At 39.7% G+C, this 20391-nt stretch overlaps 1 protein-coding gene across 2 annotated transcripts; it reads right to left on the reverse strand.

Annotated features, from left to right (window-relative positions):
• Window positions 1-54: 54 nt before the first annotated feature.
• On the reverse strand, window positions 55-20337 carry LOC136885423 (mitochondrial nicotinamide adenine dinucleotide transporter SLC25A51). Of its 2 annotated transcripts, XM_067157951.2 has the most exons (3): window positions 20245-20337; window positions 19897-20147; window positions 55-771 (listed from the first exon to the last, which is right to left on the reverse strand). In XM_067157951.2, exons 2-3 carry the CDS (start codon window positions 20134-20136, stop codon window positions 55-57), a joined length of 957 nt encoding a protein of 318 aa, XP_067014052.2. In that variant the 5' UTR covers window positions 20137-20147; window positions 20245-20337. The 2 variants fall into 2 exon arrangements, 1 of the variants encoding a protein (XP_067014052.2); XR_010861529.2 differs by lacking the exons at window positions 55-771; window positions 20245-20337 and adding an exon at window positions 17613-17885 and having other exon boundaries at window positions 19897-20032.
• Window positions 20338-20391: the final 54 nt, after the last annotated feature.

The raw sequence follows: 20391 nt of genomic DNA on the forward strand, positions 1-20391 counted from the left end.
GCACGTGGCCTGCACATGTTTAAAGGAAGAAAAATGTGTACACATAGAGCAATATTAAGCTAATAGTTTTCTCAAATATTCATAGGATACGTTGATAACACCCCAACTTATAAAAGCTCTAGTATAATTTAAATGCACTCCGCGATACATATTCCGTAGTCCACGTTCCGAACAAATTTGATACACAACTGTCCACAAACCTTCAAAAGGTCCACCAAGTTTACTTTGCATGTGCACTTTTATAACATTCAATGGATAAAAAACGGTACTAATAAAAGAACCTATAAATGCCCCGCTCAAAAAATTGTGGGATGCTTCCCCATACCATGACTCATTCTCAGGCATTTTCAATTTAACTTCATCTTTCATGAGAAAGAACATCACGTTTGAAGGTCCATTTCTAAGAAGAATAGGAGTCAATCCTCGATAATACTCTTTAATTCCATAGTTCAGTCCAATAACCTTGACTATATGACTACTGTTCCTGAAATGATTATGGTAGTTAGCATCTTGTAAGAGTGTCTGTATTCGTTCAAATGGCATCAGAATCGCTTCAGCAGACCCTGAAACCAAACCTGCTATAGTCTTTGCCAATACCGGAGCCATACCTTGCTCCACCAATGGTGTCTTACATTGTTCATAAACTCCAAACATGATTGACAATGATCCAGTTTTCTGACAAAGCGGGGGAAGAATACCCCGATAAAGGTAAAATAGTCCTTCATTAGAGAGTTGCTGGAATGCACTAGTAACTCCAACTCCATGCAGCATCTGAAATAAAAGAGAAATACTATAAAGTATATTCCTTAACATAGACAATTCATCCAATTTTTCATCAAGAAACCTGTGTGATCATGAAAAATACCACACAATAAAATGTACTGGCAGATATACACAGTTCAAAAAAATTAGCGGAACATGTTTTATAATGTCTGGTATGTGAACATTAATTTGGTAGATGTGGTTCCAATGGTCGTAGAGCATACCTTGAGACCTTAGCTACTCAGGGTATGTCAAATCGAAGCTATACTCCATCTGTAGCCATGCATTAAACTGTCAGGTGATCCCTCAAAACAAAGTGAATAGCAGTGCGCCCGTGTATTGTGAGGTACACAGACTACTGCGGTCATTTGAGCACGTTGTACGTAAATCAGCACATCCCACGAGACATCTTAACAAGGTTCAAGTCGCAAGAGCCATCACTTTGAACCAGGAAGGACGGACTTTTCGTCATGTTGCCGTGAATCTCAATGTCTCTCAACGCTTGTGGAATCGCTACAATGAGACAGGCCAGTTCACAAGGAGTGTTGGACAAGGTCGTGGATGCATGACAACCCTACAGGATGACCGATATCTGACGATCTGTGCATTGCGGCGTCATTTAGCAACTGCCAGAGAACTGCAACAAGACCTCAGGAGGGTCACTGGAGTCAAGGAGTCTGACCAGGCAGTAAGGAACAGGTTAAAAAAAGTGTCCTCACGACCCAGAAGTCCTGTTCGAGTGCCCCGTTTAACACAGCAACATCGTGCAGCCCGCCTTCTGTTTGCCCGTACCCACGTCAACTGGCAACTTCGCCAATGGAGACCTGTGTTGTTCACAGGCGAGTCCAAATTTCCCTTGACACAGCGTGATGGATGTCAACGTGTATGGAGACACCGTGGTTAGCAGTTCATGCCAAATGTTGTCCAGGAAGGCAACCGATTCGGACAAGGTTCTGTGATGATGTGGGGTGGCATCAGTATTGATGGCTGTACGGATCTTGTCATCATCTGTGGTAATCTTAGCGGTGCTGGGTACATCGAGGAGATACTGCTACAGCATGTGTTGGTTGCTGCATATGATGTTGGCCCTGAATTCGTACTCATGCAAGACAATGCCAGGGCTCATGTAGCGCATATCACCAGAGCTGTCTTGTGAGAACTGGACATTCAAGAGATGGAATGGGCCAGCAGCGAGTCCCGACCTTAATCCCATCGAGCATGTGTGGGATAGGCTTGACAGAAGGGTTTGTGGGCGTCCTGTTCCCCAGACTCTCCAAGACCGCAAACAGGCTCTCATTTAAGAATGGGACGTGATACCGCAACGTGACCTCCACTGACTTATACGGAGCATGCCACATACGTGCCAAGCTATGATAAATGCTCATGGAGGACATACACCATACTGAAGCTCATCAACTGTGATAAACATCCACCCTGGAGGACTGTTATCACTTTGTTTTTGCCCTATTTCAACAATTACGTTTGTGTTCTTAAAATGAATGTGAATCCATTGATGTTCCTTTGTATAATTCCACGGTAAACAATAAAGGTTTAGTTGGTAGTATACCTGGGTGTAAGGTATTGTTTTGTAGAGCATGGCATACGTTCAAAAACATGTTCCCCTAATTTATTTGAACTGTGTATTACAGTCATATAAATTCCAAAAGAAATCAACAATCAATAAAGTGAAAGGCAAAAAAATATTTCTAAATTTAACCAAGTCTAAAATTGTTTTTCTCTAGTCAGAATATCAATCAATCACCACTGAACTGCATTTAGGGTTGTTGGACAGGAGGCAAATTCCCCAATAATCCTTTACCTAGTCTGTCGTTAAATGACTTTTAAAAAGTTAGAAATAATAAATTATCCCAACCCCTAATTCCCCTTCCTATAAACAAATATTTGCCCCATTTGTCCTTCTGAACTCCAACTTTATCTTCATTTTATGATCTTTCCAACTCTTAAAATCCCCACTCCAGCTTATTCATCTACAAAAATCATTCAAAGCCATTTCATCACTGGCAGCTCGAAAATACAGATCAAAAATTAGATGTATGATTAGATGTATGGCTTAGATGGCTTTTCAGGCGTTTGCTCTATCAACCAGCGCCTTGCCTGAAAAGCCATAAATCTAATTTTTTATCAGATTTTTGATATGCTCTATTGGTGGAAAAATATCTAATTCCCTCCATGGGAACTTAGAATTTCCAGCTCGAAACATACCGCTTAGTCTTACTTCCAAGTCTTCCTGGCCCAAAGTTTGCAACATTTTTGTAACGTTACTCTTTTGTCAGAAATCGCCCAGAACAAATCGAGCTGCCTTTCTTTGGATCTTTTCCAGTTCTTGTACCAAGTAATCCTAGAACAGGGCCTCTCAAATACCCAAAATCTCATGCGTGCAAACTGCGGCGCAGAGTTCCTGTGCACCGTGCATTGGTCCCACTCGGCTCGGACCAACACTTCGTCTCTGGGCTCCTCGGCTAAGCTCGGCTCGGATTTGGAGCACTACGGAGCAAGTGAGGAAGAGGGAGACAGGGGGAGCGAGCGAGGCAGGCGTGGGGAAAGAGAGAGACAGCGCTATTGCTCTAAATCGAGAAGTGGGGGTCTGCACTCTGGTCAACCAAGCAAAGTCGTCTTTTGCGCTGTGCACAGTGCATGAACCAGGCGCATGCACCCTAATAGGCCCTGCACTAGAACAATACTCTAATTGGGGTCGTACCAGTGACTTATACGCCCTCTCCTTTACGTCCTTACTACAACCCCTAAATACCCTCAATACACATATGAAGAGATCTGTAATCTCTATTTTCTTCTTCTTCTTAGGACATCCTGTCCCTATGTTCTCCTTCTTAGGACACCCTCACCCTACGAAGGTTGGAGATCCAATTGATTATGATAACTCTTGAAACAGAGGCTCTAAATATTTCGATGGAAGTTCGTCCATACCAACGGTGCAGGTCCTAAAGTGAGGAATTTTTCCGTCTCCCCACAGATCGTTTTCCTTCAATTTTCCTCTCGGTGAAGAAGTTTGTATCTTTCACTTCTCATGATGCACCTGAGCTTTCGTTCCTTGATGAATGTTAGCTCATTTTTCTTATTTAACAAATTGAGAACTTACTCATTGGTATTCTTTTGTACCCAGGATTTTTAAAGCATCCATTTTATGTGATTGCTCCATTCCTTATATTAACAACCTAAGTGCTTGCTGTGATTCCTGTGAGTTAAAGTCATCACATCAATGGTAATTAAAACTCATAGGATTTCTCTTTGTGAAACTTGCAACCTGATTTTCATCCCCTTAACCATCATACTTGCCTGCTGTCCATCTCACAACTTTGTTAAGATCTTTTTGCAGTAGCTTACAATCCTGTAATTAATAATAATAATAATAATTAGAGCCTGGCAGTTAAACAAAGTGGCCTTTTTATTTGAGTGGATGTATCGAAGTGTCACACAGAAACGAACATGTTTCCATACGTTTGGGAACGGTAAGACTAGTTAATATTTTGCCTTTTTTCCTGCCTATTTTAGCTTCTGTAGATTATTTTATAGTTTAATGACTTTTTTTTGCCTTTTTTTAAGTTGTTGTGGGTATTTTCTGCTGTTCTCCTAAGTCTTCCCACCCCAATCTTTGTAATATTTTTGTAACGCTACTCTTTTGTCGAAAATCACCCAACCAGAAAAAATCAAGCCGCTTTTCTTTGGATTTTTTTTCTAGTTCTTACCAAACCAAACCAAACCCCATGGCACTACAGCCCTTGAAGGACCTTGGCCTACCAAGCGACCGCTGCTCAGCCCGAAGGCCTGCAGATTATGAGGTGTCGTGTGGTCAGCACGACGATTCCTCTCGGACGTTATTCTTGGCTTTCTAGACCGGGCCCGCTATCTCACCGTCAGATAGCTCCTCAATACTAATCATGTAGGCTGAGTAGACCTTGAACCAGCCCTCAGGTCCAGGTAAAAATCCCTGACCTGGCCAGGAATCAAACCCGGGGCCTCCGGGTAAGAGGCAGACATGCTACCCCTACACCACGGGACTGGCTTTTTTTTCCTAGTTCTTGAATCAAGTAATCCTGGTGAGGGTCTCATACACTGCAACCATGCTCCGGTGGGGGTCTTACCAGACTCTTATGTGCCCTCTCCTTTACATCCTTACTACAACCCCAAAATAACCCTCATAACCATGTGTTTTAATTAATTTTGTCAGGTAAACACCAAATGTGTCACCAGAGATCTTCTAAATGCGCACATTGTGTGACATGGACTTTTTCCGCCCTTCAAAAATCAAACAACCTCTGCCGGGTTTGAACCTCCTATCTTGGGATCGGGAGGTCGACATTCTTCCACTGATCCACAGAGGCAGCTACAATTTTGTAAATTATTTATTACTCCATACAGTATAATATCCGCAAATAGCCTTATCTGTAATTCCATTTCTTTACCCAAATCATATATATATCTGTAGTCCAGAGGCACAGAAGCGTAACTCCAACTTTTTTTGTTTGTTTTCTTGTTTGTTATTGATTCTCTTACATCTAACAGTGATCTATTAGATGCCATGAGTAGTAAATCCAAAGAATTTTAATAGCAAAGTTTCCTAAAGTCAGAAAGTAGTAACTCCACCTCAGGTTGTTAGTATCACTATAAGGAAAGTCCTCTCAGTTTTAATTACTGCATGGATGGGGTGAAAGTTCCTTATGGAGATCACTGTAAGTACCTAGGTGTTAATACAAGGAAAGATCTTCACTGGGGTAATCACATAAACGGTATTGTAAATAAAGGGTACAGATCTCTGCACATGGTTATAAGGGTATATAAGTCTCTTGTAAGATCCCAATTAGAGTATGATTTGCTTAAAGCAAATATAAGTATCAAAAAGGTGGAAATTTACTGTTATTGATTCAACATACCACTTAGTCAAGCAGCTCGTCTCCTTTCCCCCAAGTCTTCCCAGCCCAAACTTGCAACATTTTTGTAATGCTACTCCTTTGTTGGAAATCACTCAGTACAAATCGAGTTGCTTTTCCTCGGATTTTTTCCAGTTATTGAATCAAGTAATCCTGGTGAGGGTCCCATACACTGGAATCATACTGTACTGGGGGTCTTACCAGAGACTTATATGCCCCCTCCTGTCCATCCTTACTACAACCCCTTGAACTTCTCCTTTATGAAATAGATTTGTTTTACAAATATACTATATAACAGATTGAAAGAAACAGTTTTGCCTATTCTTTTAACTGACAAATTTTAAGCAGTAGGTGCTACTGTACATCAAAGTGTGATACAATTTAATATTGTAATTTGATAACTATTCCTAAGTATAAAGATCTCATGATGATGATGATGCCATAGGTAGCAGAGTACAGACCATACCTCAGGCAGCTTCCTCATGGGGATAATGAGCCAGATTATCCTGATTCTCTACAATATAGACAGACGATAAGTAGGATTATCTTGATATCAATAATATTGTGTGAATAACAGTGAGTCTGATAACTTTTCAGTGCTTCCCTTAGCTATGGGAATGTTTCTATTTCGTATTTACCTGGAACAATAAACCGTCCAGATGTATATCTGTATAATTGTACGCTTTTTATAATTTTGTCTTGCTATTATTGTTAATTACATTTACTTATTTAGTTATTTTTAAATGTTTCACAAGTTTATTAATTTAATAAAAAGCTGTGTGTTTCGATATCATTCCATGGAGATACGTTCATATGACTCGAAGCAAAATAGAACATAAAACAAAATTCCCTGAGAGACAAACAATTGAAAGTCCCTTTTCTCAATATTTTGACATTAAAAAAGAGTTATAATAATAAAAAACAATGACATCATAAAGCATGTCAATCAAAAGTTTTATAAAAGTCCAAATATTGCAGTCCAAATGTCAGCAAAATGTTATTCATCTGCTCTCCTGTTAATTGTTTGATGCTTACGTTTGTTTGGCTCTGGGCTACGGATATAAGAAAACATAAAGGTACAATAAGAATGCCTTGCGGGACCTTCCTCTTAATCACTACAGGCTCAGATAATGCTTCATCTACCCTAATTCTCCAAGTACTGTTTTAGAGAAATTTAGCCACTCATTCAGTCATTTCTTTGTCTATTCAAATAGCCCTCATTTTTGTCAATAATCTTCCATGATGTGCACTGTCAGAGGCCTTGGATAGGTTAATTGCAATGTAGTTAATTTGACCTTCTGAATCTAAAATATATCTTGCTGAAATCCTACAAGTTGAACCTCACAGGAATAACTTTTCCTAAATCTGAACTGTCAATTAGTAATTCCGCAAAAGTGTCATAACATAATAAAAAAGAATGCTTTCCCAAAGCTTACATTCAACACACGCAAGCCGCTGCTTCTTCTTCTTTCCTAGCGTTTAGTCCCGCAAAGGTACAGGGTCCACTTTTAAACATGCCTTCCTTCACTTCCTGCAGTAATGGGCATCAGCTTCAGTGATGCCTACAAGACGCATGGCTTCCTTGATGTAGGTGGTGGTGGTGGTGATTATTGTTTTAAGAGGAAGTACAACTAGGCAACCATCCTCTATATAACACTAATCAGAGAGAAAAAAAGAAGGGGTCCGACACTTCGAAAAATGAAGTTATCGGCCAAAGGAAGACAAGGGCCACGAAGGGCGTGAAAATGAAAGACTCCCTAGCCCTCGCAAACCTAATAGCGCCGGGGTCGGAAAAGAACAAGAGTTGACCAAGGGAGGTCGGATAGGATAGATAAAAGTGAGGAGCCTGGCACAAGTAAGTGGAAGCAATGCCAGGACTCAGCTGAGGGCCCCGTGGTCGCCAACCCACGCTGCATAGTTTAGAGGCCCCTGGGGCCCCTTTTAGTCGCCTCTTACGACAGGCAGGGGATACCGTGGGTGTTATTCTACCGCCCCCACCCACAGGGGGGTTCCTTGATGTAGTTGAACCATCTCTTCTTGGGACGACCTCATGATCGAGAACCTTCAGTATCAAATTGGAGAGCTGTGAGTATCACTGAGTCTGCAGGGCTTCGGACGACATGACCGTACCATCTAAGTCATGCTTCTCGCATCTACTCTGTTACAGGTGTCACTCACAATTGCCTTTGGACATCTTCATTTCTGACATGGTCCAATCTTTTAATACAGAGTGACCAACGTAACATCTTCATCTCCACACCATGGAGAACCTGCTCGTGCTTCTTAGTTGCAGGCCAGCATTCCGACACATAGAGTGAAATAGGTCGGAGTATGGATTTGTAGATTTTTCCTTTCAGGCGGGTGGGAATTTTCTTGTCACATAGCAAACCAGTGACCTGATGCCACTTCAGCCATGTAGCATTTACTCGTACTTGGGTGTCTGGTAATGTCGTTCCGTCTGAGGTGATGAGTGACCCAACGTGGTTGGCTTTAACTAAGTCTTGCCTGTCAATGTGAGTAGGAACAGCAGTCTGCAAGCCACACTGGACATACTCAGTTTTAGTGATGTTAAGGCACAAGTCATATTTTCCTAAACAGTCTTTTCAAATTTATAGGAGATTTTCCAAGCTGACTGGCCTATAATTATCTGCCTTATGTCTATTACCCTTTCCTTTTTACACTGGGGGCTACAATTGCAACTCTCCATTCATTTGGTATAGCTTCTTCATGCAACAGTAATCAAAAAAATATTTCAGATATGGCACTGTATCCCAACCCTTTAACTTTAGTATATCCCCAGAAATCTTATCAATCCCAGCTGCTTTTCTAGGCTTTATAGAGGGATAGGGACATGGAAAGCAACACATATTTGGATAAACGTGACAGGTCAGCTTCGGAAGAGGGGGCACTACAAAAGAAGACAAAGACGAAAACACGTAAGGACAACAATCTCCACATTTTCATACACTGCCATCTTTAAATAGGTAGTCTCTGTCCTCATCAATCCCAACATCAACATCCATTTCTTTTCAGTCCCCGACAAGTTTGTTTCTGCTTCCCAGCTTTTTTTTTTTTTACAAGTTGCTTCACCTCGCACTGACACAGATAGGTCTTACGGCGACGATGGGACAGGAAAGGGCTAGGAGTGGGAAGGAAGCGGCCATGGCCTTAATTAAGATACAATGCCAGCATTTGCCTGGTGTGAAAATGGGAAACCACGGAAAAGCATCTTCAGGGCTGCCGGCAGTGAGGTTCGAGGCCACTATCTCCCGAATACTGGCCGCACTCTTCCCAGCTTCGAGAAAGTGGGGTTGTATTGCTCTATTGCTCCCTCTTCCAGTGCTGACCTGTCATCCTGTTTATCGTACGATGTGTTCCTATATAAATTGATTTGTTTGTTCATTTTCATTGCTTATATTGACCTCGTGCCATCACAAAAATTAATAATCCCTCCTTAAAACCTGCAAGATTCAATCTGTCCCACCGTACCTGGTGTAGTTTAAACCGTGGAGTGGGAAGAACTATACAGTTGGGGATGGTCAACTTCCCCTTTCTGTGACTGTAGTGAAGTTGAGCAAATAATAAAACACATTGTGCTAGACTGTCTACTTCGTGTTTTCCCTGGAAGCATGGAAGACCTCCATTCAGCAACGCCTGAAGCAGTGCAATGGATACAGAATCTAGTTCTCCTTCTATAGTACAGTCCGAAGTGATGTAAATGTTGACAGTAATGGGAAGTTATTCATATCTTCTGTTGCTGTGTATATATTAGCCATAATATAGTTCATCTTCTTTCGTTTTGGCCGATTATGGTCCATGTTAATTTGAATTGAGCTTCATCTGTTTCTGGGCTTTAATCCTCATCCAGTATGCCTTCATCCTTTCACTCTGCAATCTCCTCCTTTCTTCTGTCCAAGACGCTTGGGTACCGGATCTACTTTTTCTTAAATCTAGTAAGTGTTATGATTTTTTTTTCCTTCTTCTAGGTGCAGCATCTGTTGTAACAATTTCCTCATTTTTCTTCATAATTAGTTACTTTCTATTACTTTGGTTCATCAGTTATACTTATAGTCTACTAGTATTTAAGTTATTGTTATTTTGTAATTCTTAAGGTCATCATGTAAACATCATATACTAAATAAAATAAATAACTTGACCTCTTGGGTTCCTTTTCTCCTTTTTTTGTCTGCCCTGTGTTCCTTTTACCATCTGTATCGTTCCTTTCTCTTCCATTTTTCTGTATTTATCGAGCCTTCTTTCTAACCTACACATCTCGCATAGAAACTGAAGATTGGTCAAGATGGCCCCTCGATGAGTGTTGATGGCTGCCCTCTTGTTTGTTCTTGTCCCTTCTTTCCTTTTCTCCCTCTTCTCACATTGATCTGTCATCATGTTCCTAGTATAATGAGTTATTTTCATGTTCCTATCTCTATATGACTAGATCTGACACCTGCTTGTTCCTTTTCAATACTTAATGTACTTACAGTATCACAAAATACTTCACATCATTTCCATCGTCCAGCTCCTGCCAGTTTGGGATGTTTATGGCACCTTTCTATCTTCCTCTAACCAAACAGCATTGATCCTACTTACGCTTGCGTGATTTCAAGCTACATTACTGTGTTTTTCACGCAGCTGGACAAAATGCGAGGTGGGTGGCCACACTTACATTTTGTCATGCTAGATTTCTGCGCGTTTTTTACGCAGCTGGATGACAGGGTGCGTGGCCACACCTGCACGTCTTCACAGAGTGATTTTATTAGTGTGTTGTATATTGAAAAGTAGTAAACATCACCATTGCTCTACATATGGAATTCCATTAAATAGTAACACCACTGTTGCGTTATGTGCTGCGTTGGTTGTTTGTCATCATCGTCGTCGTCAAAGAAAATATTGGATCCATCCTATAATAAGTGACAGGTCATCAAGTGGACATTTGTGTTCCTATACAATAAACTAAAAGACAACCGAGTGAAATTTAAAGTAATACAGGATGTCCGTGAACTCATTTGAAATGTCCGTTTGTTGAAAAATGCTATCAGCAAAATAAACACAATGTCTCCCTCAACACAGCACCTGTTACTGATAACCATGCATCTCTCTTCATATCTCTGTTTTTTAAGTCTTGGTTCTTTGTATTGTAAAGGCACGGGTTCTTTTATACCTCCAAAATTCACTGTCTAATTCCATTTTGCAAAGAGAAAGTACAAAACGAATGCAGATGGAGCACGCGCAATATTCAAACAAGAACACGATACCACAGCGTCTTCATTCTGTAAGTGTGGCCAGGCACTGAAAGGGAAAACACACAAACAAAATGGACCTCAGCCCATTCTTGAGCGGGCGACCTTGAAGACACGCCTTGTCTCGTGACCCGCAGCGGGGAAATTGTACTGTGTGTGGCTGGTCCCGCCCAAAATAGTGTTGTATATCGTGGAAGTGTGGCCCTAGCCTTACGTCCCACTAACTACTTTTACGGTCTTCGGAGACGACGAGGTGCCGGAATTTAGTCCCGCAGGAGTTCTTTTACGTGCCAGTAAATCTACCGACACGAGGCTGTCGTATTTGAACACCTTCAAATACCACCGGACTGAGCCAGGATCGAACCTGCCAAGCTGGGGTTAGAAGGCCAGCGCCTTAACCCTCTGAGCCACTCAGCCCGACAAATGGTGTTTTTAATCCAGCTTTCTCAACCAAGGTTAGGTTGAATGAAGAATCCCACCTTCCAATACTTATTTGTTATTTATTGCTAGTCTATGTATATATATATATATAACATAATCCAACTTAAGATCTAATTACAATATTAAAACGTACATCTTTCATTCCTAATATGGAACATCTTCAGCTAAAAAATACAAAAATTGGCATAAAGAAATAAAAACACTTATGATGATGATAATAATAAAATGTTCCTTCATGTTGGGTTAAAACCTCAACAAGTCAATGTTCAAGTTTGAGATAAAATCTGATGCAAGGGATCTTCTTCTTCTTTTTTTCAAAGCTGGAGAAGTATGTACTTTTAATATCTTGAAGATAGACTTAAAATATAAAATTTCAAAATACAATTATCGGGGGAAACTCCTAAATAATAACCGAAGTTGAGGTTGATTTTTAAAAGTTTTAAGATGTTGAAGGGAGACTCGCAGCCGGTCCCACCATGTTTACTTCTTCCTTTACGTAAGGGAACCTTGTAGTTCTGTTCTTCTTTGTAGTTAAGATGAACTAAAAAGTTCTGGTGTGTTGCTAGTTGAACACTTCGTATCTTGTGTGATACTTATTCCGGTGAGGTGTAGGCTCATCAAATATGGTGCTGAGGTATGCTGCTTTTTGTGTTGGTAGGGCTGCCTTAAAGTCAACATGAGTTAAGCTGGCGTTGACTAATCTTCAAATATGCTTGTGGAGATTGATTTCGTGTTCTTTTAGAAAAAATTTTCTTGTTTATTGTACATTTGAAATAGGTGGAATCATCTATCGGATAGTAGTTGTAGAGTCTAAATGGAAAAGAGAAAAGATTTCGTATGAGAGAACGTCTGTTTTGTGTAATATGAAGTAGGAGCTGTGTGTGTTTGTTTACTCACTCAGTTGAGAAGGCTAGATGCTGTTGTCCTGTTTGTAGCACATTGTGTACTGTTCCTCGTTCGGCGAGGGTTAGCACTGTGAGTAGTGAAGGGGGAGAGTGAGGGAGGGGATAGGGGTGGTGATTCGGGTGGGCGGAGGCGAATCTTATTGACTGTTTTTGCTGTTGTTTATTCCTTAGGTAATGGCTTTAAGTAATGGAGTGATTGTGTCATAAAGGACATTTGTTTTATTTGTTAGTTCATTTATGTTGTGAGTTGGATTAAAGTATTGGTCCACATATAGAAATCCTCAGTAATATTGAGTAAAGTGCTTTTGGGGGTTATTTTTATGATAGCCATGTCTCTTTCAATGTTGGAAAATTTATGTCCAGAATCTTCAATATGTTGTCCAAAGCTAGAAAACCTGCTATACTTGACAGTAATGCTCTGAATAGCAGGTGATAAAACTTCGACCAGTTTGTCCTACAGAACTAAACAGGTGTAATGGGTGCTATAAGGGCCCTATGGACATAATTCAAATCTTATTGATTTTAACTCGTCTTTAATATTGTTCATCATGCTTTATAATCACATTCCTAAACTAAGTAATGTCCAATGATTTATACACGTTCTATCTCATGATATTGTGAAAGTGCTGCATGTGAGTGTGGTTCTGAGAAGCAGACATTGCTTCATGTTGTTGAGAGCTGTCCACTGTCAGCATTTAAGGACGGTTTATGGGCTCTGCATGCATTGACACCAAGTGCAGTGGACTGGTTGTCGAAGATGGACATTCTAGTTTAATTACTTCTATATTTCAATTTATATGTTCATTGTATATTTTTACACATTATGCTTTTAAATGCCATACAATAATAATAATAATAATAATAATAATAATAATAATAATGCAGCTGAGGATGATCGATACAGATATAAACCGGTATTGCAAATAGCATACTCTATTTTTAAGCATAAATAAATTGTACTTTTACTAAACAGTATTGTTTAGGTGAAATTATTCCCATTTTACAATTGTGAACTTTATCAATACGACAAGAAAATAATAAACTATAAAATATATACTGTACTGTGCATGTCAATTAATGAATTTCTCAATTTCAATAATTATACTAGGCAAAGACGTTTTCTGGATGTAATATAAATAATATAATGTTTTGTGACATTAATCACAACTGCTCCCACTTTTGCACAAAACAGGCAGTTAAGTATTTATTTATTTATTTCAGAATAAATGGATACCTGCAATCTATTCTGATGAAATTAGGTCTGAATGACTTATTCATGCTTAAGTACTTATATATTTGGAGTATTCGTGTGTGTTAGCAATAAAAATAAAATTACAAAAATGTATTACGCTCAGAAGCAAAAACATAATCTGCTTGACAAGGGTTAAAAAAAGGAGAAATTAGAAATCCATCTTAGTCAATACAATACAGTACTTTATTCAACACAGTTGTACTGACTAAGGTGAATTTTTAACTTCTCCTTTTTTAAGGGAATTTTGTGTATTAGACATCATAAATAAAAAACATGTTTTGTTGATCTGGTTCAGGATGAATTTCCTATTACTCATGGACTGAAACAGGGGTGTGTGCTTGCTCCAACGCTATTTGCATTATATTTGGCTGCCATGCTGCATGAATCTTCTACGAACAATCCAGGTGTGGAGGTTATTAGCTATCATTTCTATGGAGGGCTTTTCAACCTAGCAAGACTTCGCTCCCGGAGGCTCACCCAGATTACAAAGGTAACCAAAATGCTGTATGCAGATGATGCTGCATCACCAACACAACACCAGAGGAATTGCAACAGTCAGTTAACTGCTACAAGAGTGCATGTGATTGTTTTGGTCCCACCATTAACGTTCAAAAGACCAAGGTCCACGCACAACCCTTCCACATTTCAACATCTCCATCTCAGATACTCCACTGGAGCAGGTAGACCACTTTTTGTATTTGGGTAGTGTCCTATCTATGCGCTGTAACTGTGAGCAAGATGTGGAGAAGAGAATTGGTGCTACGCATGCAGCATTTGGACAACCATCACACCGGGTGTTCATGAATAAAGACCTGACTGTGAAGGCAAAACTCATGGTGTACCATACTGTAGTCATCACAACATTGCTGTGTAGTTGTGAAACTTAGACCCTTTACCGATGTGACTTGAAAAAGCTTGAGCGTTTCCACCAACAAAAACTTTGATCCATCCTTAGGATCAAAAGGGAAGATCATGTCACCAACATTGCTGTTCTTGAGAAAGCGCATGCCAAGAGCATAGAATCATCCATCATTGGTCATCAGCTTAGATGGATTGACCATATCCATCGGATGAGTGATAGCAGATTTCAACGCCAAATCTTTTATGGTGAACCAGACCTCATGGAGTCCCTGCGAGGAGCTACAAGGACCAGCGGAAGCACACTATAAAGATGACAGGTCTCAATCCACAAACCTGGGACACGCTTGCTCAAGACAGTACAATTTGGCGCCGGACCATCCCTGTTGCTGTCAATCTGTTTGAAGTGGAACAACGCATATGTGAAGAGGCCAGGAGGTAAGCAGGACACCTCCGTGCAGCACAACCACACCCTCCTCCAACAATTCTGTGCAATCTCTGTGATGCTTATTCCATGCTAGAATTGGTTTGTTCAACCATCGAAAGTGCATCCACCGACAGAAGTGAATTTATTGGAGAAGTTAATTACTCGGAAACGAGTTAAAGCCAACGACAACGACATCAAAATGGAACATAGCGAATATGTGAATCATAAACTGCAGTCACAATCAGTGCGAATCTAGAAGACAGTGGCAGAACCATGCTGTTTCTTTAGCATGCTCGCATATGCTTTTTTTTTTTTAATTCAGTTGTAAATCAGCGTGAAGTCAACTTGATCTTTCTGAATACAACAATAAAATAGGGAAAAGAGAAAAAAAAGCAAAGAGTAAAAGAATGTGTGGTTCTAATTTCTCTTCTTTTGAGAAAAGCTTTTTAGACCTACATCTATTGCAGAAAATAAGCAAACCAATGAATCTGTGCTGAAAGCCAAAAGTGAGGCTTGGCAGAAAATTTGCAGTAAATTTAATGTACATGCTGAGGTTAACCAATGTACAATTAAGCAAATAAAACAAGTATACGAAAAAGGGGAAAACGAATGCAAAGGAAGAAAATGCCGATGACAGGGTGGAGGGATACTGCATAGGAGGGAGAACATACCAATCTAAATTACCAGAGAAGCCGATGATTCAAAAATGCTTATCAGTAATGTTATTGCATATTGGCCTGATTCTGTGCATGGCAACAGTATTTTCCATAACTTCCAGATTAGAGCACAAGTTGAAGCTGGAGAAATCACTGAAGGTATTCTATTGCCTGGTAATGGTTATCCCTTGCAAAAGTATTCTCTATTACAAGATATTAGTATCATTCTGTATTGGCGGTTTTCACTTTACAATAGAATATTACGACCTCCTGTTCAATACATGTACCCATCTTTTGATGGAGTCATTTTTAATGAAACATGTTTCGCCTCATTTTGAGCCATTTCCAGTGAAAAAAAAAAGTAAAGCTACATGAATTGATGTTGAAAGAGTATCATTAAAACCAATAAGTAAGAATATATAAAATTCAAGTGGGACATGATAAATCTAAAACAATACAAGGTGGGAAACCTCTCAGTCTAAACGTTTTGTATGCCACTCTAAAACTATGACAAAATAACAAATTAAAATGTAAGAACAGACTATCTTCAATGAGACACATGTTCATGCAGTCTAAAGGGCAACAGAAGCTAATGGATGTAGTATCAGAGCGACAAAGGCCGGGTACAGCATTGTGTGAGTCGAAATAGTGGAAACCGTCAATATCACGTAAAGTCCAATCTGTAATGGAGAGAAGGCGAATGAATGTATGTGAAACGCTTGAGCTAAAAGACAAGAGATAAAAATGAAAACAAAACTTGTGACTTATTTATTAAATGTTAACATGTTTGATCAAATATCACTCCATCAAAAGATGGATACATATATTGAACAAGAGGACGTAATAAAAACTTTTCTATTCTAAAGTATACTCTATATTAAATCCAGTATTAAATCCTCTAACAGGAGCAGAAATAAGATACAAGAGAGCTCACATCAGAACTAGGATGAAAAGAAAAGATGAATGGTATATGGAAGAGACATTGCATGAACTGATGTTCCATCAAATCATTGACTTTTTCACAATTTGCTTTTTTTTAACTGGTATTTTTACAAGTTGCTGTACGTCGCACCGACACAGATATGTCTTACGGCGACGATGGGGTAGGAAAGGCCTACGAAATGGAAGGAAGCGGCCGTGGCCTTAATTAAGGTACAGCCCCAGCATTTTCCTGGTGTGAAAATGGGAAACCACGGAAAACCATCTTCAGGGCTGCCGACAGTGGGGCTCGAACCCACTATCACCCGATTACTGGATACTGGCCGCACTTAAGCGACTGCAGCTATCGAGCTCGGTACATCTTAAAGCAACCAGAATCATTGCTTCTAGTGAAACAGCATTATTTCATGCAGTTGATGTTTTAAATGAATCCTTCTTTGATACAAGACAATCCTTGCTGTTTGCTTATGAATTAAAAATCCATCAAGTAACTCCTTTACATCAGATTTTCCAAATTTGTAAACTTTTGTTGGAATGCGGCTTCTTAACCTCAGTTGCAGAGAGGATTGAAGTTTCAAAACTACAGTACAGGATGTGAATCAGGACAATCAGAGATTGAGACTGAAAACGTTTGAGGTGTGGGAAATGAATGCTACAGATTAAATGGATTCAAAAGAGAACAAACAAAAGCATTCTGCTAGAAATTCAAGGAAAATGATACAGAGAATGGCTAAAGTCACTGGACATATCTTGCAATATCTTGCTCCCTTGCATATCTTGCAATACCTTTCTAACCAATCTGCAGGAAGGGAAAATCACGGGGAAGAAAGGCCGAGGACAACCAAGGTAAAAATTCCTTCATCTTCATTATGGTTCCTAACAAAATGAAACAAGGAGCTGAGGACAGAGAACAATGGTAGCTTAGACAAGGCATTGTCTTTAGAAATTGATTATGATGATGAGTACAGGACAAAAACAAACAAGCTGAAATGGTATGGACACATGATATATTCACAGACAAACCAACAGGAAAGAGACCACAAGACCTTGAAAGAGGCAGATGGATACAGCAGAAGGAAGTACAGAGAAAAGAGGAGGAAACATAGAAAGATACAGGAAGTAGGAAAAGAGTGGTGGAGAGTACGGGCAGTGCATGGTATCATGGTACTGTTGCAGTGTTGCACAACAATCAATAACTTTACACAGCACCTGTTGTCTTTTCTTCTAATTGTTTAGTTTAATAAACCTAACATACATTTTAAAATAAGTTAACATTAACCATCTTTAGTCGTTCAATGCACAAGTGCTTCGTAATGGACCAATAAACGCTGCCAGCTTCGAATCAAACTCAGGACGTTTGCCTTTCTATAGGAACTCCCAAGCGAACAGCGCTGCACAATGCAGTTTCAGCAGGGATGATTCTAAGCCTGTATAGCATCAGGTAGCACACTCGCCAGTATCCGTCCTTGGGTGTTGCACGAGACCAACAAGCCTCCTATTGAGAACAATTACAAATGACCACTTTAGATTGCACAAATAAATAGTATGACTTCATTCCTGCTTTCTCTCCTCTCACATCAGTAATTTGCTTTCCATGCTACAAGGGTACGGTACACCATACCGGACCATCCACAACCTTACCAACATTTTGCATTAATGATAAACAGGAGGCCAAACTGTCAATTCAAGTAGGTTAAGAATAACTGTAGTTATACTGTATAATTAGCCTCTTATTTCCTGTGTTTTAATTGCTGGTCAGTTTTAAAAGGAATGTAGTTCATCACTTAACGATAATATTCTTGTTATTTTTGTAAGCTTCACATATAAACACTGAAAATTTTGGTGAAACACCCAGCTTCAGGTACCACCAGCCACCCCTGATGGAGAGACAGGCAACGACAGAGGTCCCTGATTCATAACCTGATCGAGGAGACAATTTTCTTTTACAATCTGCTTTCCGTCGCACCGACACAGACAGGTCTTGTGGCGACGATGGAATAGGGAAGGACTACGAGTGGAAAGGAAGCGGCCGTGGCCTTAATTAATGTACAGCCCCGGCTTTTGCCTAGTGTGAAAATGGGAAACCACAGAAAACCATCTTCAGGGCTGCCAACAGTGGGGTTCAAACTCTTCCGGATGCAAGCTCACGCCTGCGCACTCCTAACTGCACGGCCAACTTGCCTGGTCCAGGAGAGAAACAGGAGCTGAAGAAGAAGAAGAAGGGCGAGTGCCTAACTTACAAGATCCCGTCTGTGAAAGATGCGAGTCACATTTACACAATGCAGAAAAATAAAATATATTATCATTATTCTCAAGGGTACTAGAATATTCTTTGAAACTCACAGTATAGTGGGAACCGAACCTTCAAGGCAATGGTTTGTAATGTAAACTTCTCTCTTACAGTTCTGTTAAACTAACTTTGTGATCCTGACATTTAGTAGCAACAACCTGAGTGCATGTGAATGGGCAACTAGAACTATCCCTGAAAGCAATCAATCAACTTCTTACTCCACCTTGCCCTTCTGTCCACAAATTTCAGCCAGCTCTGCTTCACACATGCTTACGCACATCTGTCTGAACCGCAAAGCTATTTAATTCTACTGTAATTCTCGTCATAGAGTAAATAATGGAAGGAATGAACAGGTGACTAATAAACTATATACACAAAGACAAAGAATAAAATAAACAAGATAGGTCATCATTGCAAAAGGAAGAAACAGAAATTCGTTTGTTTGCTTCATCAGAAGGCCAGGCTTCAACACTCATTGCAGAGCCAGCCTCACAGATCTTGAGTTTTGATGTGGAAAATGTATGGAGATTAAGAAGAAAGCCAGATGAACACAGGAAATGGGAAGAGAAAAATGATAGAGGAATACAAGCAGTAAATGACTACGAACACAAGACAAATAAAAATGGAGAACAGGAGCCCAATAAATCCATATAAGTAACGGAAAGGAACAAGTGTCAAAACAAGTCACATATATAGAGAGATAGGAACATATAACAGGATAAATAAAATGGCAGGTCAGCATCGGAAAAGGGAGCAACAGAAAAGGATATTAGGACAAACATGTAAACACAAAAGGAGGGGGTCATCACCAGATCTTCAAATACTGCAGGCTTCTTAAAATGTTACCTCGACTAAAAACATAGTACTTTCTTTTCATATTCATTTAATTTCACCTTGTGTTCTGTTTAAAGACCGAACCTATTTCATCTCGTGAATTCTCTGCAGGTCTTGATAAAACGACAATATCGCAGAATCCAATAACACATTTAAACGTTTTCTCCCTGATATACCGGTAGTCAACCATATCAATTAATTAGAGAGTTTATATTTTGAGGGTAAAAATGACCTGAACTATGTGAATTCCGCTCAATTCCACACACGAGCAGAATGGTTATATAACCCTGTTTCTATACTGATAAGGAAGGGATAAAATTAATGTAAACAATTGGTTTAACCAAAAACTTTTTTTTTGTTTTTCCTTGAAAGTAGTACTTACCTGTCTAAAAATAAGTTTATAAATGGGGTAAGTGACTGTAATGTTGATAAAGGCTGCACCCCACCCACAAATGAACTCCTTTTCATGTTGCAAGTAATCATTCCGGGATAATTTATGATCAAGATCCCATAAGGAATTTTCAAAAAAGCTTTTTTTCACAGACTTCAGGTCACTCGTATCAACATTCGGCGTTTTTTCCAAGCTGCCTTTACCTTCCCCTTCTGCAGGGTGCGTATTCATTATCACCTCATCTGCAAAACAAACAATACGAGCATAGATATAGCAATGATTAATTAAGCATTGACATGTTAAATGATAACAATCATTGGAGCATGCATTGGAGCTTACGAGAAGCGCATGACTAAGTAACCAGCCCGAAATTTTTCCGCCCAATATTCTAAGCGCTTTAACTCAGCTGATCCTTATGTTGGTTAAACTGCAGCGGCTAATTTTAGATAATGTTGGCTAAACTGGTTGTTTAAGTAATTCTCTTGT

Source organism: Anabrus simplex, chromosome 14 (assembly GCF_040414725.1).
Source record: "Anabrus simplex isolate iqAnaSimp1 chromosome 14, ASM4041472v1, whole genome shotgun sequence".
Taxonomy (NCBI): Eukaryota; Metazoa; Arthropoda; class Insecta; order Orthoptera; family Tettigoniidae; genus Anabrus; species Anabrus simplex.